The sequence below is a fragment of the Leuresthes tenuis genome, unplaced genomic scaffold (genome assembly GCF_036924035.1).
Source record: "Leuresthes tenuis unplaced genomic scaffold, fLeuTen1.0.hap1 SCAF_2, whole genome shotgun sequence".
Taxonomy (NCBI): domain Eukaryota; kingdom Metazoa; phylum Chordata; class Actinopteri; order Atheriniformes; family Atherinopsidae; genus Leuresthes; species Leuresthes tenuis.
Window position 1 is genome coordinate 24,416,801 of NW_027325356.1, and position 26,567 is coordinate 24,443,367.

The window sequence follows — 26,567 nt, forward strand, 5'->3', positions numbered from 1 at the left end:
CTTCACTGTACATTCAATGTAATGAAAATGGCTGATATACCATATATTATCTTCCTCATACCGTACGTCTACCTCTTTTTTTTCTTTTTACTTTCTGAATGAAATAAATATTTGAAACATGTGTTGGTGACTTGCTGTACGTTTTTGATTAAGATAACCCTGAGGTGTTGTATTGGATTCAGGTCAGGCAGTATAATTAGCCTTCACTTCTGTACGAACTCAGTGTTTTAGATCATTATGATGCTGGCATATTCCTCCCATTATGTCAACTTTCTGGAGATTGTGAGTCACCTTGTTAGCAAATATTTTCACAGGCAGTCATGGTGCCATCTATAAATGTCATTTTGATAAATACAAAACGTTCTTTGACTGTTGTTTAGTCAAAACAAGCAACTGAAAGACACGTTGGACCATTTTGTGACAGAACAATTAAACAATGACGAAATTTATTCTGGAAATGAATCTCCACAACCTTTCCATAAATCTGCCCAAAAGCTGTAAGAGAAGGATATTATTTTTGCTGAAAATAAGCACAGAGATTTTTAATGCAAAATATTTATTTCATTTCCAAAACCACCTCTGCAGTAGTAGACATGGTTGTTTACACTTCCAAGGCTCTGAAACTATCACAATCCAAAAAGCAAATCCAGTAGCGGTCTCAAGTATACATCTTTGCATGACACGTTATCAACATGTATTCATTCAGATCTATTTTGGAGGGTTTTAGGTTATGGCAAAAAAAAAAAAAAAGTGAAGAAAAAAATAGTACTGGTTCAAATAAACTTAAGAGAATTTATGGTTTAAGGATGTCAATCATTCAAATAACTTAACTATGAAGCTTTGGCAAGCGTTGCAGCAAAGTTGTGCGAAAAGATTAAAATATCACTTTAAATGTCTTATTTCTTGGAGCTGCTCTGACATTTTTGTTTAAAATGATCATCAACGTTAACTCCTCTCTAAATCCACCACCAGCCTGGGCTGAGCTCCTGCATGAAAAGTGCTTGACAAATGATTTAAAATCATTTAAAAAATCTTTTGTTAACATTCAGGGGTTTTCGTGTTGGAACGTAAACTCTCACGACAGCGTGCAGGTGGAGGATTTTTGCGGCTGCTCATGGATGGATTCACGCCGCAGGTCGTTGGGTAAAGCGCCACCCGGGCCCCAGACTGTGAGCTCGCCATAGATCCCGGTCTCGATCATCTCCTCCTGCCAGGGGATGGAGATGTTCCCTGAGGCAAACTCATCAAAAAAATCCTTGTCCATGTCTTCCAGCTGCACCCCCTTCACCGTGGAGAAGGCCCCGACATGATCCAGGTCCTTTGCGTACACTGTCTTCGAGTCTGGCACAAAAGGGGGCGTCAGGATCCCTGAGGAGGCACAACACGGAAATATGACCATGTGGAAGACTGGGATTTTCACCTTGCCTTTTCTACATGATTTACCCTCAAAAGACAACCCACACTGATCAAGAAGATTCAAGTCAAGTTCATTTTTTCAGTAAGTAAATTGGTTCAATATTTTTTTATTATTGGAACTCGTGACTTGAAGTTAAGTGGTGATGGCACGCTGTCTGGATTCGATCAACTCTAAACTGCAGCACAAAAATATGATACAAGGGTGTTTTCTTGGGATGACAGCCACAAGCTGAGTGACGATTGAAGACATGTATGTGCTGTAGTAACTGGCAAGTTAAACAAAGTACTGAAATCTTAAAAAAAATGATGCCAACAGACAAAAAAAGTAGTGCTAAAATCAGAACCTAACCTGCATCCAGTTTCCTCCAGTTGATCTGGCTGAAGAAGGGGTGCGCCCTCAGCTCATCACAGGACCCATCCTTAAAACCGAGCCTCTTGTCGACCTCTTTCTGCAGCAGACCCTCACAGATGGACCGGGCGTTCTCACTGAACTTTTCTGGGTAAATTACGGGGTCATTCAGAATCCGCTTCTTAACCTCCTTGTTCTCCACCTGAAGGCATAAGTTAAACCTGCATGTCATGTTTAATCCAAACACATTTTTATCATTCTATAATGTACCGTAAAATAAGGAGGATAAACAAGCCCTGCATTTATCTGCTCATGCAGGTGAACTCAGGCTAATTCTCCAGCAAAATCATCTGAAATATATGCTCTAAACTACCATTCTCAATCCTCCACAAAATAAAACCGTATTATAGTTATTCAACACAGATGGATTTGCATTTAAATTCAATAAAATTCATTGTGAAGACTCAGTTTTTCACAGCTGTGTTATCATTAAGCCATAAATTGGGAAGGCTGAGCCATGAAAATCCGTGTGGTCTCACTGGCTCAGCAAAAGCAGAGTTAAACATCACATGACAGAAAGAGAGAAAAATAGCTCTCGTGTACAGTGTTTTAGCTCCAAATTTAGGCCGAGATCAGGATAGTAGAGACAAAGTCGGGTCTACCTTCTCTCCCCGGCTCCTGAAGGGCCCCTTGGCAGCCAGAAACTCGTAGAGAGTGACCCCCAGAGTGAAATAATCCACAGAGTAGTCGTACTCTTCTCCTTTCAGCAGCTCTGGAGCCATGAAACCTGCAGGGGACAGAAGGAGGTCACAATCTAATTAACACGCTTTTTTGGCAGAAAAGTTGGGAAGTTTTCAAAAATGCAACAAAAACTTAAGTCTGTCATTTGGTAATCAATTTGAACCTTTATTTAACAGATACAAGGACAAAGGAAATTAGTTTTAGTGTCTTCCCTGATATTTAGGTTATAATAATGGGTTTAGAAAACAAATCAAGAAATAACTGCCAGCAACACTGATGTCTGCAGTGCAAAAGTACATTTGCACTGCAGATATCCTCTAACTGATACAACCTTTTTTTTTTTTTAATTCTTAACGAATCTGAGCTTCAGTGTATGTTGAATTGTGTGACCAATTGTCAAACATTTCAAGAGCAACCAGTGACTAATGTCATCAAGGCATACAAACAAGGAACTGACTCTGAGAAACTGTCACAGAGACCGCAGAGCATTAAAAAGCATTGAGTCAAGAATCATAGAACAACAACTCAAGTGACAGCAAAGCCAAACCAGTATAAAACAAAACAGTTTATTAAGAGTCCACAGAAGCTTTTGATCCTGGTTTCCTGTTTGAAAATGGTGTGTTATGACTGCTATGGTTTAAGACTGCTTGATTTATGCAAATTGCAGTATGCAAGTGCCAGGCTGAGATTGGTTGAACCTCCCACAGCTCACAGAGGATTGGCTCCTGGAGAACAGATGAACTTGAAAGACCTGGGATGATGGTGCAACCCTCTCCTCTCAACCAGCTGGACAGTTTGCAGCACGTGTTAATGCTTGATGTAACTTTATGCATCAATAACCTTGAGTTTGTAGAGGTGGGCGGCCATTTTCTCTCCATTCCATTTTTTCCTCCTGTTTTGTTAGATTAGGGAGGTAAGTGGTTGTAATTTCTTTCATTTCATTTTGTACAGGTAAGTTCCTTTCTGGCTTAGATGGTTTACTTTGTTTGTTGTTTTGGCTGTGGCCCATCCTGAAGTGAATTTAACTCCAGTTAGACTTTGTGATCACTTACAGCTTATGAACTCTTATCATGTGGAATGTTAACAACGTCTCCGTGGCTGCTTGAGACCTGAGGAAGATGGGTCATTTTTTTGTTGTATCTTAGCCACCCACAGCATAACATGGAAATCGCCTCGTCTTGTAATAGCATTGCATGGTAAGATTATTTTTAAGGAGTATTTGTCAATTTTGGGTAACTGACACCAATGGGGGCTTCCAGGACAATTATGCACAGATTCGCATATAAAAGAGTTAAAAAGCAGCACAAGGAACATGGCACTGTTTATTTTGGAGCAGCAAGTAAGGAACTCCATTCACAATCATCTAAAACATGTTAAATGTAACCTATTATGGCCTGAGAAAATGGTTACTATTAGAGATCCTATTGTTAGATCATCTGTATCCAGGTAAAAGACTGTTTGACTGTACCTGGAGTCCCGGCGTAGCCCTTGATTTTGAACTGATCATCTGCCAGCTCCACAGCCAGACCAAGGTCGGAAATACGTACGTGACCTGTGAGAACAAATTGCAGGGTAATGTCAAGAGATGTGCTCATGACAGGTACAAAAGCTAAACTGCACACTGCGCCTCCAACTCATCTGAAGTAATACAAGAATTCACAGGTGTTCTTGATGTTATAGGAGTCTGGCACCACCGTTTGTGGGAAGTGTGTGTGTGTGTGTGTATGCAAGCTTTTAATTTAGCAAACTTGGTTTCATATTGCCCAATAAATCTTCTCCTGCAACTCTCTGCATTAAAGAAAAAAGGCAATTTCCTAAATATGTCAAACTATTTATTTAGATAAAGATTACATTAATTCCAAGATCTGACATTACCCATACACAGCTGGAGATAGTTTTTGCCAAAGATTAAGGTCAATATTTATTCCTTTTCATTTTAAAAGATTGGTAAAGTGCAACAAAATGATTTATGACTCATTTTCTTGTGTTTTAAGATATTTAAATTTAGCAGGATGGTTGGGCTGCAGGCAAATTCAACTGTGTCGCTTGTGAACAAGAACAAATCTTTTAAGAACAAACTCAACTCAATCTCATCATGAAACGAACTGTTAAATTCTCTGTCCAGTCGAGCACTTTTGTGAGCGAATGCCGAGATGTACAGCCACAAGGGTGGATGAATAAAGTGAAGAATTTGCAATGACACGAGGTTTGACACGACCCCACAGGAAGATATGAAGCACTCACATGAAACCTATTCTTTTCTCCAATTAAACGGCTATGATGTAGCAAGTAATTAACAAAAAAGATCAATCTCCTGATAATGTTATTCAACTTGTTCAGTGATACACAGTAGCTCAACATGGCAAAAAAATATTATTTTTAATCAACTGATTTTAGTGATTCAGGAGGAGATTTTTAACGTAAAATGATAACGCATCAGTGACTCCAGTGGGATAACGTTACAGAGCAACACTGTGAGGTTGGTTGCAGCCCATCACTGGATCAAGATAAACTAGTAGTTACTCTAAATGTGATCAGGATCACTGCAAAGCTGTCGTATCTACCATTGCAGCAAGTTGAACTATATGGTCTCACACAAGATGGTGATGTGTTTACCAAATCCAAACTAAAATGAGGTCCTACTTCTGAAGGCCTCATCTTTGTCGAAGTAGATGAGTGTCTGACCTTCATTGTCCAGCAACACGTTCTCTGGTTTGAGGTCTCTGTAGATGATTCTCTTTTGATGGAGGTGCTCCATGCCCTGAATGATTTGTGCAGCATAGTAACAGGATCGTGGTTCATCGAAGCCCGGGTTGTTCTCATCCACATTGTAGATGTGATATCTTAGTAGAAGTAAAGTTATGAAGTTGCATTACAAAGAGATAGAGGCGACATACTTTATGTGGCACCTTGTTAGTGCTTCAATATGGGCTTGTCTATAGGTGCCACCAACGAATAAACAGTCTGTGGACGTTGCAGACATCATTTTAAGTTTCTAAGCAGGATCTCACTTTCAGAATGGTAATAAATAATTAGGTATACAGTGTCTACAGTAAACTAAAAAGACGAAACAGAAAAAACTGAGGAACAGAACAGGCAGGAGATCTAACCTTAGGTCTCCTCCATTCATGATGGTCATGACCAGACACAACTCTGTTTTCGTCTGGAATGCATAAGCCAAAGAGACAATGAACCTGCTGTGAACTCGAGCCAGGATCCTTTTCTCCACCATCGCTCCCTACAGGCAGGAGAGGACAGCAGATGTAAGAGAACTTGTTCCTGTTATGAGATGCACAAGCTGATGATGTCATTTGAATTTCATTCTGATTGCGAAATCCATTGAGTTGCAACATCAAATCATGCATGGAGATGTGGTAGGATTGGCTCTTTATAAGGAGATCAAAATGTACTAATGCTGACAGGACTAATCATATAAGCCAGCGGGCCTGTAGTTGTCTGCATGGCTCAATATATACTGAATGATGTCTAAAGAGGATTACAAAAATACTGTGTAATCAATGTCTGAAAGACAAGAGACAAACCACTGCACGATGTGGAGTGTAAAATAACCCTGCACCCTGTATTGCTTGATCCAGACAAACTTATATCTTGTATCACATCTTGCTGAATAAACCTCTTACCTCATAACCTTTTCTTTTCTTCAGTCTCTTCTTGTTGAGCTTTTTGCAGGCGTACAGTTTTCCTGTGGCTTTCATCTGACAGGCAGAGACTTCCCCAAACCCCCCTTTACCCAATACACGAAAATCCAAGAACCAATCATCTCCAACGGGTTGCATTTCCAACCACTTCCACTGCAGGAACCTCTTCAGATACATACTCTCCAGGAAGAAAGTGTAGGGCACTTCCTTGAGAAAATCCATCACGCTGTCCAGTGTCTCATTGAAAAGTTCGTCCCCAGCCTCTTGGTGTTTCTCTTTGACCTTTGTGATGCCATTTTCTGGCAAAAAGGGGCAGTAATGCTTAGCATTAGGCTCCATGTACCGAGACAAGATCTTGCTCGCTTTCTTGACTCGCTCATCATCCTCAGACAAGTTGTATTCCTCAATATCCTTCCACAGACGGCAGGGGCCTTTATACTCATTGTTGGAGTCTAAGAACTCCTGGAAAAGACGTTTTCCGATGGGCTGATCCACACAGACCGTCTGGAAGCCGAGGTCTAAAGTCTCCCGCAGGCCTTCACACACTGTGATGTGAGGCAGCTTCAAGCGGGAGTGGTACTTCTTGTCTCGATTGGATGCAGGGTTGGCAGTACCATCAAAGCTCCCACGGGCAGAGATGTAAGCAGAGTTGGCCACTACTGTCGTTAGGCCACCGATATCCATGGTGACACGGTGGATAGTTTAAAAAAGAAGGCAGAGGCAAGAAAGTCTTCGGAAGAACAAAGTTCTTCAGAAAAATAGATGATGGTATATAGATTCTTCTTCCTCTAGTGTTTCAGAAGTAGTTTACCATGCACCTGTCATCCACTTGCTGCAGACAGCCACAAGGAGCTCAGTGACTTCCCTCAGAGGCAATCACTAAACCTAAGAGTCTCTTCTCTTCCCTTCACACACATGCAGATCGACCTGACTCATCACTATTCCCCAGAGGGATTTATGTGTCTCTGTAATGCTTTATCCTCTGCTAACCCACGTACAAGTTGTAAAAGACCGGAGGGAAACGAATAGGGAAACAAAGAAAGAAAAATGCAAAGAGAATGGAGTAAAATATATGCAATACTTGCTAATTAGCGCCAAACATAAAGGGCTGAGGCTGACGAGAATGTCAGTATTTTTAGTCATAAGCTCAAGTACCAACTTTCTTTTTTTTGCTGATTTTGACAAAAGATTATGTCTGTGCAAAATGTTATTGCACTTCACTGACACTTTAGATATATTTCTGGCTTGAGAAAAGTCGTGAACCAGCATGACACTACTCTACCTCGTCCTGCTATTCATTAGCTTCTGCCTGTAACAATCAGTCTGTCACTGGAGTTTTGTTTATATAATGATCTTTGCAGCATTTCTCTGTGCTTTACTGCTTCAGTTCAGACTGATGGTGACCAGTTCTGCCAGACACACTAACCTGTTCTTTTGCCCACAAATACTTGAGATACATGACAGACTTCAACTTGAATAGATATAGAAGACAGTGCAACATAATTCTAATATTCAGCTTTAAAGAAGTTTTAACGTCAGTTTGTCAGTTAGGAATAACTGACTTTCATGAGCTTTCGTTAAGTCTGCATTTTCTGTGTATGGACTCGCAAAAGAACTTGTAATTGTGAATAGAAATATAGATTTGGGTTAAAGTCTGAAAAAGAGTGCAGCCATACATCATGGGCACATCTGCGAGGCCTTTTTCTGCTCTTTCACTGCAGCAGGGTGAACGATTACAGCATGTGGACAGAGAGAGATAACCAGCTGTAGTCTACCTGTCTGTTTGTTTCAGGCTGCAGTCAGGTTGAGTTCAGCTTCAGTCGACGGAGACCGATATGAACTCTGTGTTTTTCACTTTCAGCATAACTGCCCTGTTAGTCTTGACCATAATTACAGCTTCTCGATGAAAAGATCTGCAGCAAAACTCAATGTCACAAAATCAGGGGTGTAGTCAAGACAAGAGGTCCTGATGTAACTCTGAAGGTGCATATTAACTGAATTCATCAATCTTTCTACCCAGTGTACATCAGCCTGTGTTATGTTGCCCCCTACTAGCTGATAATGGCTTCTTTTCTTTTGCCATCTGGGTTATAGTGTAAAACAATGACAACTAATGGAACATCAGGGCCTCTTGAACAGCTCTCTGCTTGTGCGCTTGGGGTGCCAGTGTAGCCAGACAGCAATGGAGAGGAAATTATTGAAAATTTCCAATCCTTCACGAGTTCCTGAAGTGTTAGCATTGATACATGTTTATTCACAATCACATGAAATAGCCGGTAGTGTGAAAATCGTTGCAGGGGACAGCTGCCCCATCTTCTGCTTTAACAGATAAAAGCATATCTTAAAACTTCATAAGTCTGCATCTTTGCCTTTTTTTGTGGCATTTAATCATCCTGAAAGGCGCAGCTCAACATTTGGGGCAAACATTTACATCTTTTCTTGTTGAGAGGTAGACAAGAAACCCAGCACTTTAAGATATGGTTATCTAGCCATTAAGAAGTTGCTTAGCAAAAAGACAGGATACAGGGAGAAATAACTAGCCTAATTTATTAGAAATTTAAACAAACAAACAAACATCTAGCTCATAGAGGTCTGCAGTGTCTGGCTCTCTCTTCTCTGCAGCTTACTTTCACCTGGTCAGACAGAGGCATGCTCAGATTAATCGTAGAGTGGTTTCTGACAAGATTGATGACAAAAACATCCACAAACCTTACAACAGGAAAGTCATCTTCTTCCTCAAAGTAATCAGGAAGAAACCTCTGTGCTCTGTGGTGCTTTCACAGTTTTGCAGTGATTTGTGAAATTTGTCATCCGCTATTTAGTTTTAGCCATAAGATAAAGTGTAAAATATACACAGCCTGGCAAAAAAGACACATGCTTTAATAATTTGTTGGAGCATCCTGCCGTTAAGCTTGTGCGGTGTCAAAGAATGCATACGTTTTTCATCAAGGTCTTTTACTGGTGACTGGGAGAGTCGGACCTCTGCGTTTAGTCTTTTCAAGCACATCCTAAAGACTCTGGGGTGGACAAATTCACGTGTGAAAGTCTCATGATTCTGGAGCAACTCTTAGAAATCCTGGCACTGGAATATACCCATGCTGACAGGGAAATTAAAAATCTATTGATGGAAAATGTGGATATCAGTATGTTCAGACTGACTTCATCTTTTTAGGTACACGATGGCACTAAACATAGAATCCAGATCATTTGTTGTTTTAAACCCAGGTGGTGACTTAAATTAAAATTTCTTGTCAGGCAGATGTGAGAACAAAACCTTTTTGAATGAATCATGGCTGAAACTCTCAAGTGGATTCTTCAGGCAAAGTAATTTCAGTTTGAAAATCTTTTCATCTATCAGCTCTAAACTGTCCTCAGTCTACTCCTGCTAATAGGATGATGATGGTGTTGAGGTTCCTCAGATATGCTGACTGCACAGTTTGTTGGTTATCAGCTTACACTGAACAGGTCTGTTCACATGCTTACACACACACACACACGTACACGTGTAGGTCTGTCAGCCACACCTGACTATTAAAGTCAATAGGCAGGGTTTCCTTAGCTCTTACAAGCCAGGTGTTGTACAAATAGGACAACAGATGCACACTTTGTGTTCGTAGATACCATATAAGAACAAGAAAGACATACATTTGACACAAAAACTGAACTTTTTTCGTCTTGTAAAACAGATTTGTACCATCGTATATCACATAACTGACTCAGAAATGTTCCCCTGATGTATGTCTTTTTACTACAAACAAGAGCTCAGCAGAGATAAACAGTTCATTTGCACATTTATCCAAATAAAGTAATGCATTACAAAAAGAAAGAAAAAGCAAAGGAGATCCACAAAAACACTTGTTTGTCATCTTATTTTTAATAAATGTATTAATGAGTCCACCAAACTTAAACTAAGGGGATAAATGGATGGAAGCGGCACTAGAAGCGTCAGTGATGGTTGACAGCAAACACACATACTTAAACTAAAAAAAAACTCACAGTTGACATTCTGAAAGTAATTATTTTATGATATAAATATTATTAAATTATACAGTGACACGTGGCTGTCTTGCACACATTTACATTGCACATAATGAATTATCAGCCATGGATGTTTCCATCTCAGTCAGAAAATGAGATTACGCTCCACAAAGTCTTATTTTTAGTGCACAGAGGAGTTGAGCGGCCACACAAGTTTGACATTCACTGGTAACTAGTGCAGAGGTTTTCTTCAAATCTAACATCAGTGAATAAACTCTCATGCGTAACTGTTGTGGTTCTGCTTTTACTACTGCAGGTTACATTCTTGGTTTTTTGGTGCAGTGTCGTGTGTTGTGACTTTCTGGAATTTGAGAAGCAAGATTAGTGTGCAGATTTTTTACTACAGTTTTCCAGCAAATTATCTAGTGTTATAATACAGAAAATCACAGTAGTAGAATGAGCAGAATAAACTTCAGGTGCCATTGATTAAATTCAGCAGATTGAGGCATTTTACTACAACCAGATTCTAAACCTGTTATCCACATTATCCTAAAGCTGAACAGAGAATTCACAAATAGAAATATCATAGCAAATACTGAGCAAAAATAGAGGGGATTATAAACTATACAGAAATTGCCCCTCAACATTTTACTTAGAGTAATGGTAAACAATATTCCCTTTGATTCCTCCATGAAATAGGTAAACTTAAGGTTAAATTCTAAGTAACATATCTACTTCTTACTATTAATGCTTACTTTAAGATGCATTAAAGGTGTCAGTGTTGAAGGGACCTTTGGTCTTTTGTGCTTCTGCTCTAAACTGTAAAGCAGATGTGCTGTTTATTCAGGTAGATGCTGCTAAAACTTTGGAAGGGGAAGGATTTCATTAATGCAATCAGTTTTCTGAACTCATTGGCTTTTCTGAAGCGACTAGCTTCCCGTGTAGCCAGCAGATCACGAATATTCTGGAACAAAACCTCCTGTTCTGTGTACTTGTCATAGTTGAAACACAGATACATTTTAAGCCAATAATAGAACAAATTGTCAGACAATATCTGACGATTTTTCAGCTGGTGTTTCAGCAAATGCATCTTTACATGTCTTTACAAACACTCTTAAAGGGGAACTCCAGTATTTGTAAACCTAGACCTTATTTCTGGCATGAAATACGTTTGTCTACTCACCGAGAACAGTTTGGTGAAAGTCAACGTCCTTCGGAAGATACATGCCATATGGATACGTCAACGAATTTCAAATAAGGTCTACGTTTAAAAATACCAGAGTTCCCCTTTAACATGTTTGCATGAAAGCAAATAAAGCGAGCTTGAATGTGATTGGTCAGTATTCTGCCAACAAGTGGAACCCAAATACGTCTGTCCCTTGTTGACAGATTCTTCATATTTATATGCACATTCCTACTTATAAGAGATCATTTTGTAAGTCTATGGCCTAAAACTATTCAGATACATGATATCAAATACAGTTTATTTAAAACTGGTGGGGACCTTGCTCAACACAGTGAAAATATAAAGGACAATGTATTTCATAAGACTTTTATAACAGTCTGAATGAGGCATTTTTCAGAAATCTCACCGATTACTACCTTTCATAAGCAACAAAAATAAGAGTAGGTTTGGTCAAACATGAGTGAAGTAAGATTTCTGGTGATGTCACTGCCAGTTTTGTAAAAAAAATCCACATGGGAATATTTTGACCCTGAACTTTGTCTGGTCATGTGACTGTTTTGCGTTCTGTGCGAGGAACCCATTTGCGTGTGGTAACTCTCCATAGCAGCGGAGCCAGCAGCAAACTGAGAGTGGTGACACTGAGGACCAGCAGGTACACCTGAGTACAGACGGAGAAAGAAAAGGATGATTTATCAGATGTAATTGTTGCTTTAAGTAAACTGGTTCAGCACGATCATTTACATCTACACAGCGTGTACACGGAAACAAAAAATCATGTAAAACCATGGCTGGAATATTGCTCCCAGCAATGAAAAACATTGTTTAGAATATCAAACTTCAACATTGCTTTGTCCTCCCGGATTTCCACATAGAAACAATAACACATAAAGGAACATTAAAACCTTTAAATATTGATATCAACGCTCACGATTTAATGCCTTCTTAAAAACCTAGAAGGTTAGAAGGTTATGAAACGTATGGAAACGTACTCTCAGGACACTAAAAGAAAAGATCATTTTCCTCAGCTGTGTTGCAGCCTCTCTGTAACCTTTGGAATTTTAAATCAAAATTATATCAGGAAAACTTTAACAGCAAAAATAATTATCATTAGAGGAAAAGTAATCGCTGATGAAAGTGTACGGGAAACGGATAAGCTATTTAGACAACTGTTAAAGCAAAACTTCAACAGACCCAACTGTCATATTAGGTGAAACTGTCACTACATCCTAAAACCAAAACATGAGACAAATAAAAGGAAAAAAACTGGTTCCTCTGACTTCCCCAGGTGCCCCTAAAGTGACTTGAGTCTTAACGGGTGTCAGTTTTTGGGTCCGTTCCTTTTGCTATTGCCACGAGACGGTTAGAAGTGAATATCGAGGTATATCGAGGAAGGGCTAACCCTCTTAGAAGGAGGGGAAAAAACACAAGGCACACCTTAATACAGCAATGATGTGTCAGAGTGATCTAAGTTTATAGTGTCATTAACTGTTGAAAAACTAAATATGACACAGAGAGAAATTTAAAACCATCACCAGCATTAGCTGGCAGACATGCTGTTTGGTGTGCAGATGCCACCTGCTCAGCATGCTGCTGGCAAGATGCAGGCATGTGCTTCAGAAGCAGAGCAGGAGTAAAACATTGAAGGGCCAGGAGGGTCCTCCAAGCTGCATTCTCACCTGATTTAATCTTAATTAGCTGTTGTCGAAAAGTTAAGAAATTTTGCTCGAAAATAGTAGTTTTGGGTCTCAGAACTTGTAACAGGCAGCATTTTATAAACTAAGTTATTATTGAGGAATTAAACTATAATTAAATGAAACACTATTTGCATCCCCACTTTTTTATAGAGCACCCCTCAAAACCAGACAGGCTCCCACAAGTTAACAATCAAGAGTAACAAGTAGCACAAGCAAATAAGAAGTGATCGTGTAACTAAATAAGTGAAGCAAATTCCAACACTGAGCAAAAGAAATTCAACAAAGTCATCGCTGACCTCTCTGGAGATGATGCCTGCTAGACGTGCACGGCTGCCCAGGACAAAGGAGAACTCGCTGACCTGAGCCAGGCCGGCTGAGACGATCCACCGTATGTGTCTGGAGCTCGGAGGCAAGATCACGGACAGCACCAATACGGCCATGATAAACTGGAAGAAAATGCCGAGTTAGGACAAGGGGAGCAGGGACTGCGATCGTAAAAAGAGCTAACAACACAAACACAAAAAAAAAAAACCCTGAACAAATAAAATAAATCACTGAACCTTCATAATGACGAGCGTGAGGGTCAGCACCAGCAGGATGGTGAGTTCATACAGCACAAATGTCGGGAACACGTGAAGACCTGCAGCATCACACAGACATATGATAATTCAGTTCAGTCTCACTGTAAACGATACAAAAGTGAAACTCAATCATCTCCAAAAAAAAAGAAGAAACAAATGATTATGTTCTGTCTGACCAATAGAAGCAAAGAATATGATGGCGAGGAAATCTCTGATTGGCTCGATGCATCCCAGGACCTCCGCTGTGACCATGTGACCCTGTGAGGACAGCAAAGCTCCAGCCAAGAAACAGCCCAGCTCCATAGAAACATCCATAAACTCTGTTACCTACAAAGAAAGTTTTATCACAGCAAGTTAAAAAAAACTCCATCGGATAACAACGGTAAAAACAGGAAATGAGCTCTTCATTTAAGAACAAATTAACGAAAGCAAAGAGCGCACCGTCAGCATGAAGAAGACGAAAGCTGCCATCCCGAGCACCAGGATTTCCTTGTTGCCTTTGCTCTCGGTGTGAAGCTTCTTGTAAAAGGGACCAATCAGGAATGATTTGAGTACCAAACACAGCAGCAGCACAGCAGCCAGAGACAGCAGGACCTGGGCCAAGAGATACAGCACTCGCAGACCTCCAAACAGAAAGCTGGGGTAGATAAATGGAACAACATATGTACAGCGCTCTGTGTATTTTGAGGGCGGAGAACACATAAAACACATCAAAAAAGACCAACTCTGACCTGTCCACGTCCCCACTCTGCGCCTGGATCAGAGTCGGCATGACGGCAATAAAGAGGCCAAGCTGAACATCCTGCATCACTAACATCCCAAGGAGAACACTGCCGTAGTCCAGTTCACCTGTCACATACACGTACGCTCACATCAACACTGCCAGCAAGATTATTCTCTATATATGACGCAACAATGTCGAATGGCAATAGGTTTCAGCTGTGTGAGAAACTCTTTAATGCAAAGTGTCCTAACCAGTTTCCTTAGTCTGAAATACACAGAATCTTTAGCAAATCTCACATCTGCATACCTTCCTTGTCCAACCTGCTTCCTCCAGCTAGGAAACGGGACACTAGTGGAGTGCTGGACAGGGACAGACAGGTGGAAATGAAAACAGTCTGAGAGGGCTGAATATGTAGAAACTGTCCCCACAGCAAACCGGCCCCTATCATCAGCAGACTCAGGTAGCACGATCCCTGAACTGACGTCTTCCAAACCTGTGCAGACATACACACAGTCATGGTTCCACATTACACTGACTTACACTCATTACTTCCCCAACACATAGGTTTACACTAATCATATAACCATTGGTGGTTATAGAAAAATTCACAAGACATGTACTTGCTGTAAAATGTTTACTGTAAAACCTTAATATTCCCTGATGATACAACTTGGTATATCATGTTGATAAAATGCTATATCTCCTTGTAAGGGCAGTCACTCTGATGTCATCAGGACCAAGAGTCAAAATAGATGAGGCTGGAATCAATGAGACTGGAGGCAAGAGTCTTTTTTTATAATAAGGTGTACACTGGGTCATACAGCTCGCATGCATCAGAGGGGAGACCTCAAACAAAGAAACCAGGTCCTATTTATACTTTAAGGTACGTGCAAAACAACACGTCTGTCTTTAGGTGTTATTTTCTTCATATGGTTTCTGTAAGGAGAGTCCAGACATACTGGTGCCATGTTGACATGTCCTGTGTTTTCTCTGAACCTACTGCCGCTATATATCACAAGCCTGACCCCTCCAAGGTCACACAGCATCAATCAGGTTTTGCTTCTCCCAAAACATACTGGTGTTTGTAAAGGTAGGAAACAAATCTACAAAAATCCCTGTCGCTGCAGCCATTTTCTTTTGTGTGTGCAGTTAAACATATCTTTAGAAAAAAGAGATTAAACAAGTATGACCATACGGCATGTCGTCAGTCCTGAGTAGTTGTGTATAGTATTGCACTGCTTCAAAACTACAGAAAAATTCTGATCGTTGCAAGATCTTCAAACATTTTTCTCATTTACCTTTCGAAGACGCTCAGGCGAGAACTCCAGACCCACCACAAACAAAGTGAAGAACACACCCAACTCCCCCAGAGTCTCCACCTGCACCATAGACTGTAAGACACAGAGCCAGACACAGCCATCTCAGAAAGTACATTAAACCTGGCATTGTTCTTTTCTCTGACCTGATGCCCAAATACTGCAATCACACACACATACCTTGATGCTGTTGAGACCAGAGGGACCAAGCAGGACCCCACAGATGATGTATCCAAACATGGGAGGAAGACCAACCAGCGTACAAATCCAGCCGCAAGGCAGGGACAGCATCACCACTGACACCAGGTCCTGCACAAAGCATGTTGAAAAGACTTCAACTCGAGGTTTATCGTGCAAACTTTCCTCTTCTTGAGCAGCCTGGATGAAAAAAGATCAAGCAGACAGAGCAGAGAGGAGCAGCTAACCTTGATAAAGTGATGGTCGGCTCTTGGCATTGTGGAGTCTCGTGGCTTGGTCAGAACGTACTGGTTATTCTGGGAGTCAATGAGCATGCTCAGTCCCAAGTCGTTCTCCACCTCTTTCTGCCGGGACTTGTTCTTCGTTTTCCTTCCATTCTCCTCATCTTCCTCCACTCTCAGCACTGCTTCGACATTCACTCCTTTCATCTACACAGCAGTGAGTATGGAAGGAGACACCATGGGATGACTCTTTAAACAAGCATCAGTGGCAATCCTGTAATGTTCTCCCACTTAATGTTCTCTCAAACATAACCTGAATCTCCAGGTCATCTTCTGAATTAAGAAGCCAAACTCTGTGTAAAGCGGTCATTCGCTGACCTGTTTGTTGTTGTCGAAGGCATGCTCTTCGATTTCCTCCTCTAGTCGATCTGCTGCCTTCCTGACGTCCTCCAGAATCTCATCCAGCATGGACAGAGACTTGTTCTGGGCCAAAGCACTCTTCACGACCTCCTGTTGGTGCTTCTCTGCGGCCACCAGCTCCACATACTCCTGCTCTTCCTGCAGGGTGACGACAAAGTGAAACATGTGACACACGATAAAAGGAAAATATTCCAGCGTACACTCATCTACATACATATAATACATATATACATGTACATATAAATATATACAGCTTCACTGTTACTATCTTATGTGACAATGAATGCCAGGTCTGCTATGTTGAAGCTACAGTGACAGACTACAAGCAAATATCACTGTTATTTACTGACAATACAACCACTGACAGATAGTGAAATGTTTGCTGCTCTGTTTACTCACATCTATTGAATTGAATCTCACTTAGTAAAACTGTCTGAAAATAACTGTTGACTTTATATAAGATAGGCATAAAGCACTAGGCCAACAAATATTTTCCTGTACATTTTATTTTTAAGTTTCAACCAACTTAAAAAGGTGAAATGATCCCTTGGAAGTCAGAGTTGTATCTTGTCTGATCTGATTACAAACCTGGTGTGCATCGCTTTCAATGTTCCTGCAGGGAGGAAGTGTAGGATAATGTTATCTCTGTTGCGATAAGGGATTGGGATGTGTATTCAATACTAAAGCAGACAGGACAAGATGCCCCTTTCCTTAGCATTTAGAGAACCTGACCAGCTCGTATCACGTCCGCCACTCTGGTATTTGCAGGACATTTAACTTAGTTATGAACCTTTGAGAGCAAAAAATGACTATCTGACTGCAGCTGGGGTTTCAATGAAACTACACTGACTGTACCTTTATGGCTGCATCCCTGAGGCCCTCCAGCCTCTGTCTGCTGCTCTCCTTCATGTTGACCACATCCCTGTAGTCTCCCTGTAGCGCCCTCTGCAGGCTGTGCACCGCCTGGAACACCAGGTGCTCGCTCTCGTTCAGCTCCTTCTGAAAAACCTCCAGAGTGTGAACCTTCATGTAGAGAAGAGACACCAGACTGTCAGTAAACTGCAAAGCTTCTCACACCCTCAGCCGCTGAAGCCCCTGAGCGTGGCCTTAGTGCGGTGCAGTTCAGAGAAAGGACATCCAGAGTTGCAGATAATGTGGCTCACAATGGGAAGAAGGGGCATTACTCTGAGAAATAGAATCTGCATGATTAGCCTTGTGTAATCTTTAACAAATATCTGCAATCTGATTCCAAAAGAAAATCTTTGGCCCATCTAATGTTTTCCCCCGAGTCTGCTACCTGGAAGTGTTTCTCCGGCTCTGAAAGGCTTTGGTCACGTCCAACCGCATCAGCAGCGGCTCCCAGCTTCTTGACAGCCACATTCTTCTGATTCAGGAGACCCACCAGACGCTTGCAGTTACTGGCCACCCAGCTGCGACCGCGTGTGGTCGTTTTGCTCCGATAGAGACTGATGGTATGATGGGCCGCATGGTCTTTCTGCAGTACAGCAAGTGCTCCTGCCAGGCCAAGGCACAGCAGCCAGCATAGAACCTGCATCCAAACCTCTGCTTCGGTCTTCACCAGTTTGAGTGGTTTGATGAAGAGCACGAGACCTGGAAGTGGAAAAACAAGTTGAGCGAGACATATATGCATATATGGGGCACGATTGTTAGCTGTAGACGAGCAGAGATATTCTTAGATGCGGATACAGCATCTTACAATATGTTTGTATGTGTGAAAAGATTGTGTGGCAGAACTTAAGGGGACGTACTTCTGTCAAGATTTCCTCAGTATAGGTTTTTAAGACCACTTGGTAAAAGTTTTGAGCCCCCCTCCATTTCTTTATTCATTGCTGGTATAAAAGGTCATTGAATATATCCTGTGCGTCACTTGAACTAGCTCGATCTACAAATATCCATGACAGGTGTACGTATGATGAATAAGTTACACCTACAACATCCTACTGTAAATACAATAGAGCAACACACGGACATTAAACTGCCAGTCATATCCTGCAATGCACCCACAGCGACAGTATCCCCCCCCCCAAAATATGTTTTCATCCACAAAGGGTTTCACAAAAAAAAAAAACATCTCTGGACCCGATGCGGCATGCGAGTTATATGAGTGATGACGTCTTAGTTTGACTTCGTCATTTCCAACACACACACACACAATCTCGAGAGCGAACTGAATCGTTTTCCATGAAAGCCAAAGATTTAACACCTCACGTTTTTTTTTATTTCACATCATTAGTCTCCTCAGAAGGTGAAAAACAAAAGGTTTAAGTTATTGAATCAATAGTTGTTGTTTTTTCAGAAAACCCTTTCTTAAAAAGCTTTTCTAAAAAGCTCTGGGTCTGAACGGGTTAACTTGAGCTACTCTGCCCTTCTGTGTAAAGTGCTAGTTACTGTTGTCGCCTGAATGGACATTTAATCCTAAGGCAGGGTGCGGTAACTCACCTGTGGGTGTAACAGGCTGCCGCAGGCTACAAGGAAGACTGACTTCAAAGAATATGTAAGGTGTATAAATTACAGTACTGCTTCTTTTTCTGCTAAAACCTAATCTGATGTTAGACTTATATATATGTATATTACTCTTACACTTAATCTTTCAGCACACAGCATTTTGACTGAAAGCATTCAACTTACGGCCAAGCAGTGTTGCACTTTTGAGAGCATGAGTCAAGCCGTGTGATCGTTTCTTCCCAAACCCTCTCCTCTGTCCTTCTTCCTCAGGGCTGGACTGCAGCCACTCCGCTAATGTTGCCAGAAATCAGTAGAGCCACTGTTCCACCCTGTATGACTGAGAAGTACAAACAGACACAAACACACGGGTGCTTAAACGAGAAGTAGTCCTGAATTCATTAACAAACAAAAAAAACATGCAATTTATTAATTTCTCCTTACATTTTCTTTTTTTCTCTCAGCTTTAGCAGACAAGGGTCTTAAGAGAATCAGTGCTGAGAGTATAACCCAAGAAGCACAAGTAAAACTAATACTACCACACTATAGAATACCTACTGTACAAGTAAAAGTGTTGAACTCTGACCTGAGATGAATTGCAGTCGAACAGTATATTATCTAAATCAAAGTATTACATTTCATTTGAAAAATTATTATGGATAAAATAACGTGGAAGAAACAGCTGGATGAGCTTTCACATACACGCATTGGTGGTTGTATCCCATAAAAAAGCCATAGTGAATGATCAAGGGGGAAAAAAACTGTCACGAATAACTCAAACCCTACATGAAACACACTCGCGAAGTTGAACCAACCCCACACATGAATCAAACATACCAGGAAACACCATGGTCGGTGAAATCATCCATTTGCTGTGTATCCCAATCACAGAGTACTTCCTTCCCAAACACAGAAATCAAATATATTCAGGATCTCAAACCCACGATTTGAAGGAGGAAGCAGCAGCATAAGAGGAAGAAGTGGACAGGAACAATGAGGTTGTTGTACTGCAGTACCACCGACATCCCTCCTCCCCTGCCACATAGCTGAAGGCAGCGGCTGTTCAGGCGTTCCCTGTTTTTATTTGGCAACTAACCTCTGGTTTACTCTGACCTCCAACCGTTGACAGTGTCAGTAGAGGGCAGGCTAACGGTGAGTACAACTTGACAAAATCCCTTCTCAATCCGGATCTGTACTGTATACAAAGCTCTACTTTTCTACTCTGGAGTTTGGAAGAAAAGTTAGCCTCAAAAATTCCTCCTCGGAGCTGTCAGACCAGCTCCAGCCAGCTGTGTACACACAGTCCAGGGACACAACGCTGCCGTTGCTAACATTAGCAAATAAAACGTTATTAACAAAAGCAAGTTTTCTTGAGACGGCTCTTTAGAGAAACATCGGCTCAAGCGAACAACATTTACATCGTATTCTGAATATTATCATCTCACTGTCGTTTAGATCCATCTTCAGATGACTTCCGAAACAACGTTATCGGGTTTGATATGGGAGTTGTAGTTTTCAGATATTTTGTTGTTGTTGTTTGACAGCTCCTCACGGTTTGTATTCACACGTGTAAAGTGTCGCTAAACATTATATAGCTTCTTTTACATCAAAACAACACGATTTAAACTTATACAACGTAAAGTTTGTGTCGACTGATCTTGCACAACATTGTCTTGCTCATTCAAGGCGACACAGGAACGTTTTCCTTTGCATAGTTTTCAGTGAGAGGAAGTTTTATTAATAAGAGGATAAATCTTTGCACAACAATTTTCTGTTTTTGAAAGAAAACTGTTGGACTGTAACATGTACATGGCCTGTTGAGTAACGCTGAAAAACTACATTTCCCATGATTATGAGGGCCAGACTGTAGCCGTTCTTTCTGCGCACGCGGAGTATGTCTACTTTGGATATCAAGTTGGCCAAAACAGCAGATGATAAAATGGTAGGTAATATTTAAAAACCGAATACGACAGAGTTGTTCAGTCCCCTTCAACGAGTCCCCAAACCGTTGGCAACCGTCACTAACGCTAGCGGGAGCTCCGATATGTGCGGGATCAGGGTGTCCTCAGTCAAGTGTCGCATAGTTTGTGTTGTGTGTGTCAAGAAAATTAGGGGATTGAAAGGTCAGTTGATGGTATTTTAAGATCGGACACCTTCGCTTGCATTACGTACCTCTCCGTTTTTGGAAAGCCACTTGTGCTGCTGCACCAGGTCAGGAGAGCTCGCATAACTGGACGTTCCCTGAGCAGCAGAACTGGGTCACCGGACACTTACCTGTCTTGGTGAATTTGCGGGTTGATTTCGAGTGAGTTAGGTTTGCGGTTCTGCAATCATCTGCAAAGATGTGCAACCCTCCCGATGACCCGCCTCCATTAAATTAACGGGATGGTTCATCTCTAAGGAACCTCGCCGCGTTGCTTTCGAAAGTGAGCGTTTTCAGACATGCTAACACAGAGGCTGTTGCGAGCCTGTTTTCCAGTCGTCAGTGGTGTTCAGGCGTTACAAATCACACCTTTATTGGCCTTTACAAAGTATCTGAGTGTTGGATTTTCATAAAAGTCCGTATTTGAATGGGGATCATATCTTTGCACTCTACTGAACCACATGTCTCTGCATCCCGTTCACCCATGACAGGAATAACCCAGGTCACTAAAATCTCGAGCTCTTGAAGTCACAATATTTGTCAGTTATGGTAATTTATTTTGTGGTGGTGTAATCATTAGCAGTTATCTAAAGTTTTTACATCTTTAAAATGGCACCCGTTTAAAAAACTTTAACTTTAATACTCGTTCTGATACAGTCGATGTTGTCCCTACACGGTGCAGGTTATTACTGTTGAACAGTTGAGGTAACCTGTATTCACCCTGAGCCTCCTCGCTTCACAGCACAAGTTGAAGTCATCGCAGAAGGACAAGGTTCGGCAGTTTATGTCCTTCACGCAGGCAGGGGAGAGGACAGCCGTGTACTGCCTGACGCAGAATGACTGGAAACTAGAAGTCGCCACAGACAACTACTTCCAGAACCCAGACCTCTACTACAAAGAATCAATGAAAACCTCAGTGGACCGCAAGAAGCTGGAACAGCTCTACAACAGATACAAAGGCATTTAATTTAATTTCATCCAACCAAATGTTAACGTTGGCTCAGTTGTCGCCTTCTGCCTGTTTTGCTCACTCCTCTGCTGTCTTTGCAGACCCCCAGGATGAGAATAAGATAGGCATTGATGGGATCCAGCAGTTCTGCGATGACCTGACTCTGGACCCAGCGAGCATGAGCATACTTGTGGTGGCGTGGAAGTTCAGAGCCGCCACACAGTGCGAGTTTAGCAGAAAGGAGTTCCTGGACGGCATGTCGGACGTAGGGTGAGAAACTGTAATGCTGAAATGAACAATGTGCTAAATTTCTGCAAAATGGAGTTTCAAAATGTCATAATTCAGACTTTGCATATTTGTTGTTTTCTTTCGTCTCTGCTCTTCAGCTGCGACAGTCCTGATAAACTCAAGGCCACCCTTCCCAGACTGGAGCAGGAGCTGAAAGATACTGGGAAGTTTAAAGACTTCTACCAGTTTACCTTCAATTTTGCCAAGAACCCAGGCCAGAAAGGTTTAGGTAAGCAGAGCATGTGGGAAAACTGTTGTTTTTCTTACCAAAATATATCCAGTTTTAGATGATTCTCACAAAACATACAGATTCAATTCTTTTTTTTTTTCACTGTTTTAGACCTAGAAATGGCTGTTGCTTACTGGAATCTAGTTCTCACCGGCCGATTCAAGTTTTTGGATCTCTGGAACCGCTTCTTGCTGGTAAGTATGGTAGTTTTCTTTTTTTTTTTAGCTAGATATTTCATTATTCCCATCAAATATCCACAATATTTAAAATTTCAAGCACAGTTTTTCCTCCAAACTGACATAAATGAAAGAGTGTCAATTTGATGTAATCCCAGGATTATTTTCCCAAACATTACCACAGTGGTAAAGCAATACCTTTTGGACAGAGTTAAAGTGGTAACAGGTTCCATTAAGGGGGTACACGGGTAAGATTTGCCTGCTCTGCGTTGCTTTCAGGAGCATCACAAGCGGTCAATTCCCAAAGACACGTGGAACCTCCTCCTGGACTTTGGCAACATGATCGCAGACGACATGTCGAACTACGACGAGGAAGGTGAGCCTTTGAAGATAAATCACAGGGTGGAATGCTGAAGCGCGTACAGTTTGAAGTTTCTGACGTTGTAATGTGCAAAGCAACGTGATTGAGAGGCGGTTGCCATCAGATTGATAACTGAACATCTGTCATGACACTCAAGTATTTTGCATCTTTTCTCAGGGAGCCATATGAAGAGGAGATTTTAATGTTGCTATTTTGCTGGATGAACTGACATGCTGGGGCTGACCCATTAGATCAGTATTAAAGAGCTTTAGCTGATGGTGGCATTCCTACATCCATTAGAATAACCCAAGGAGACATGCTGAGGTCCGTGCTAGAACTCTGGGGTTATGTGGGGCAGGAGGGACAGGACAGCTGGATCATCCAACTCCACCCTAACCCTTAGGGTTAACCCAAGACATTGGTGTAAATTGCATAGTAAGAGGGCACAAGCATCAAGCTTTTGTGGACCGTCTGGATCCAGACGCTCGTCTTGACCTGAGCTACAGCCCTCGCTGCCTTTAGGGACTGTCACAGACCGCAGAGCCACGTCAGTGAGGCGGCCACTCTTAAAGCCAAGCTGCTCAGGATCAAATAGGCTCCTCCATGAGGACAAATTTGAGACTGGTTTGAAAACTCTTGATCACCTGAGAAAACATCCCTTAGACTATATTTTTAGTAAATACTTTACATATTTTGTCTAGTACATTTTTGTTGAAAAGCCGATTTGATTTCACCCGTTAAACCTTACAGATTTGTAACATTGTCCTTTTCGCCCTCTCCTCAGGTGCCTGGCCTGTTCTCATTGACGACTTTGTGGAGTTTGCTCGGCCGATTGTGACGGGGAATAAACGCAACATGACACAAACATAATGTTGGTCCCAGCTTCATGCAGCAGAGGGATTTTGTTTCTTCCAAGTTTCTTTCCCTTGAACGAGGTTTTGATACAATTGAGACAAAAAGAGACTGCTTCTTAGTAAGTCCGTCTGCAGCTTGTCATAAAGATTGTTCGTCCAGCTGCATAAGATGCCTTGGGAGGGTAGTAACTACTTTGGAAAGGAAAGCAGGAAGAAAATCAACAGAAAAGAAAAGAAAATGTTTTTGTCTGCAGGCCTGGACTGACTTTGGAATTGCAATATGAAAATGATGAGTGTGCTTAGACTCATCTATCAAACTACCATCGGGGTTTAGCTTTGAACTGCTTCTGTGGACTCACTGACGAGCACGCTCAGCACCGTGAGTCAGAGTGAGTTTTTAGCACATGCACAGGATTAAGTTATAGTTGCAGTAGTATGTGGCCTCTTACAGTTGTGAATGGAACAGTATGTCGAAATCTGCATGATTTGTCACTTAGTGTTAAGCGGTGCCATTTGTGTTAAGGGGGAAAACAAAAGGATCTACATTACTTTCAGTGAGATTGCCAATGTGTTGCTCTCAGTACAACTGAGAGCAGATTAGTTGTGGGCTTGCTTGATATTGTATGTTTGTGTGTGTTTGGTGGGGCTTGAACGTCCCCCCCCCCCCCCCCCCCCCCCCCCCCCCCCATGCCATACAGTGCTATATAATTTTATTTGTTAATATATGACGTTAGGAAATTCTGATACACCGTCACCGAGTGACCATGAAAAGGTTCAGGTGCACATTGTGTATTCCGATGAGGAATTGGACATAGCAGCGTGCTTTCTGAGCTCAGCACCAGCAGAATCATATCGTTTCAGTTGTAAAATGCTGTTCTTAGGAGGAAAAACAAATGTATACCAGAAAGACCAGGTGGTGACTTTCATGAGCTAGATTAGCGCTCGACAAGCATTTGGAATCACTTTTATTGTTTAGAGTTGAGTGTCTTGCAGTGTGTGAATGTCTGAAGTCAAAGAGAAACTGACAGGTGCGTTGACTGTTTTCTGTTTTCCAGGTAAAGACTGCTCACCTCTACAATCTGCACTGAGTTACATCCTCTGTTGTAGGATTTTCCTTTAAATCGGGCAGCACTGTATACAGCTACAGAGCTACTCAGTTTACACAGCAGTAGGTTTTTAACTTATCTTTTTTTTTTTTTTATCTTTTCATGAACTATATCACAGCCGGCGGTATTTTAAGTTTGTTTACATTGTTGGAGGTTAGCTGCTGCTTTTTATGGATTGCCACCTCCAGGTCAATGGTGGCTGCCTGCGCTGCCATCTGGGGGCAGCAGAGGATTATAGCATTTCTCTTTGTACTGTAGGCGGATGCTACATCAAAGACTTGAGCCATCTTACTGATAGCAGTCAGGACAACAATGCTTTTCACAAGATTAAGTGTTACTTTCTAAGTGTAATTACAAACACTAAACAGCCCTGCATGTGTTAAATGCAGTGTGACAGGAGGTAGAGCTCAGGTACCCGTCATCTCCCAGTCATCATGAGCAGTATGTGGGTTCCTGTGTTTACATCAGCGTTCACCACACTTTCTGTTCTGAACTGCGGCGCCGATCTCGTTCTGTCAGTTTTTGTCGTCATAATAACACCTATGACATGTGTTTCATTATTTTCCTGCACAGCAAGGTACAGGCAAATGATTGCCTTTCAGGCTAAATAAAACCTCTGTGAAAACTTCTCCTGTTGATGTAAACGTAAGTCGTCATAGACTATGGGGGGTGCAGAAAAATCTAGGTAGTATTTAAAGTTTCAGGTTGAATTTTATGGTGAATTCGGTAGCAAAAAGACAAGTCCTCGTAGGGGCGGATGAAGGTGTCACATTGTTCATCAAACTTAGGAGGCAAGATGCTCAATATGTTGGTCAAATGAAAGAGCTCCTATAAAAAGGGCTTTTGACTGTGTTGCGACTCCTCCGTTGAACTGTCAGCCCTCTTAAGGTTGCATGGTCAAGTCCGTGAGATGTATGGATTCAGGAGCGAGAAAAACACTTCCTAATATACTGAGGCGGTACCGTTTAGGTGTCAAATGTTTGGTCAGCTGTTTATTGTCACACAGATCACTCTTATAAAAATAGTATTATTTTTGCCACAAAGAAAACCGGAATTTACAGAACAACAATATGTTTTGTCATGTTTGTTGGTGTCATTAAAACAAAAAAGTCAATAAAGCATGTTGTTTTTAACGGTCTTGTAAAAGCTGTACCTCTGTCCAGAACCTGCCCCGAACAATATGTGTGTATGATGTCAGTTGGTGTTTTGAATTTTGAATATTGATTAGAGGGACTTTGCTGCTCGAAACTTATATCTCATGAATCAGGATGAACGTGCCAAATATTTATCAAACTATCACCTTAAATGTGCTACAGGTCAGTGATCTGGGCATACCTACGCCAAAAAGACACCACACACTAATGTTTTGTTAGACCACCTTTAGCTTTTATTATGCCGCTCATTCGCCTTAACATCATTTTGATAAGCTTCTGCGAGGTCCTAAAGTGTATTTCTGTCGAACTTCATACATTTTTTGCCAGCTTCTTGTATTTATGATGGGAGAGCTGGACCACT

The 26,567-nt window shown here is 41.5% G+C and overlaps 3 protein-coding genes across 6 annotated transcripts; 1 reads left to right on the top strand and 2 right to left on the bottom strand.

The window, feature by feature from the left end:
* Positions 1–759: 759 nt before the first annotated feature.
* Positions 760–6,849, bottom strand: grk1a (G protein-coupled receptor kinase 1 a). Its single transcript, XM_072380775.1, has 7 exons — positions 6,148–6,849; positions 5,617–5,744; positions 5,192–5,349; positions 3,975–4,058; positions 2,428–2,552; positions 1,766–1,967; positions 760–1,368 (listed from the first exon to the last, which is right to left on the bottom strand). The coding sequence occupies exons 1-7, from the start codon at positions 6,847–6,849 to the stop codon at positions 1,076–1,078; spliced, it is 1,692 nt and encodes a 563-aa protein (XP_072236876.1). The 3' UTR covers positions 760–1,075.
* A 3,171-nt stretch (positions 6,850–10,020) lies between these two features.
* tmco3 (transmembrane and coiled-coil domains 3) lies at positions 10,021–20,351 on the bottom strand. 3 transcript variants are annotated; one of them, XM_072380770.1, is made up of 16 exons: positions 20,043–20,351; positions 19,784–19,845; positions 19,133–19,286; positions 17,781–18,094; positions 17,339–17,506; positions 16,442–16,621; positions 16,070–16,270; positions 15,825–15,953; positions 15,627–15,719; positions 14,635–14,821; positions 14,336–14,453; positions 14,046–14,241; positions 13,781–13,931; positions 13,584–13,663; positions 13,320–13,469; positions 10,021–11,987 (listed from the first exon to the last, which is right to left on the bottom strand). In XM_072380770.1, the coding sequence occupies exons 4-16, from the start codon at positions 18,036–18,038 to the stop codon at positions 11,874–11,876; spliced, it is 2,025 nt and encodes a 674-aa protein (XP_072236871.1). In that variant the 5' UTR covers positions 18,039–18,094; positions 19,133–19,286; positions 19,784–19,845; positions 20,043–20,351; the 3' UTR covers positions 10,021–11,873. The 3 variants fall into 3 exon arrangements, with proteins under 3 accessions (XP_072236871.1, XP_072236872.1, XP_072236870.1); XM_072380771.1 differs by lacking the exon at positions 19,784–19,845; XM_072380769.1 differs by lacking the exon at positions 20,043–20,351 and having other exon boundaries at positions 19,784–19,957.
* On the top strand, positions 19,996–26,186 carry dcun1d2b (DCN1, defective in cullin neddylation 1, domain containing 2b). Of its 2 annotated transcripts, none has more exons than XM_072380773.1 (7): positions 19,996–20,098; positions 21,832–22,048; positions 22,140–22,308; positions 22,425–22,555; positions 22,667–22,749; positions 23,011–23,107; positions 23,877–26,186. In XM_072380773.1, the coding sequence occupies exons 2-7, from the start codon at positions 21,874–21,876 to the stop codon at positions 23,960–23,962; spliced, it is 741 nt and encodes a 246-aa protein (XP_072236874.1). In that variant the 5' UTR covers positions 19,996–20,098; positions 21,832–21,873; the 3' UTR covers positions 23,963–26,186. The 2 variants fall into 2 exon arrangements, with proteins under 2 accessions (XP_072236874.1, XP_072236873.1); XM_072380772.1 differs by lacking the exon at positions 19,996–20,098 and adding an exon at positions 20,788–20,888.
* The last annotated feature ends 381 nt before the right edge of the window (positions 26,187–26,567 follow it).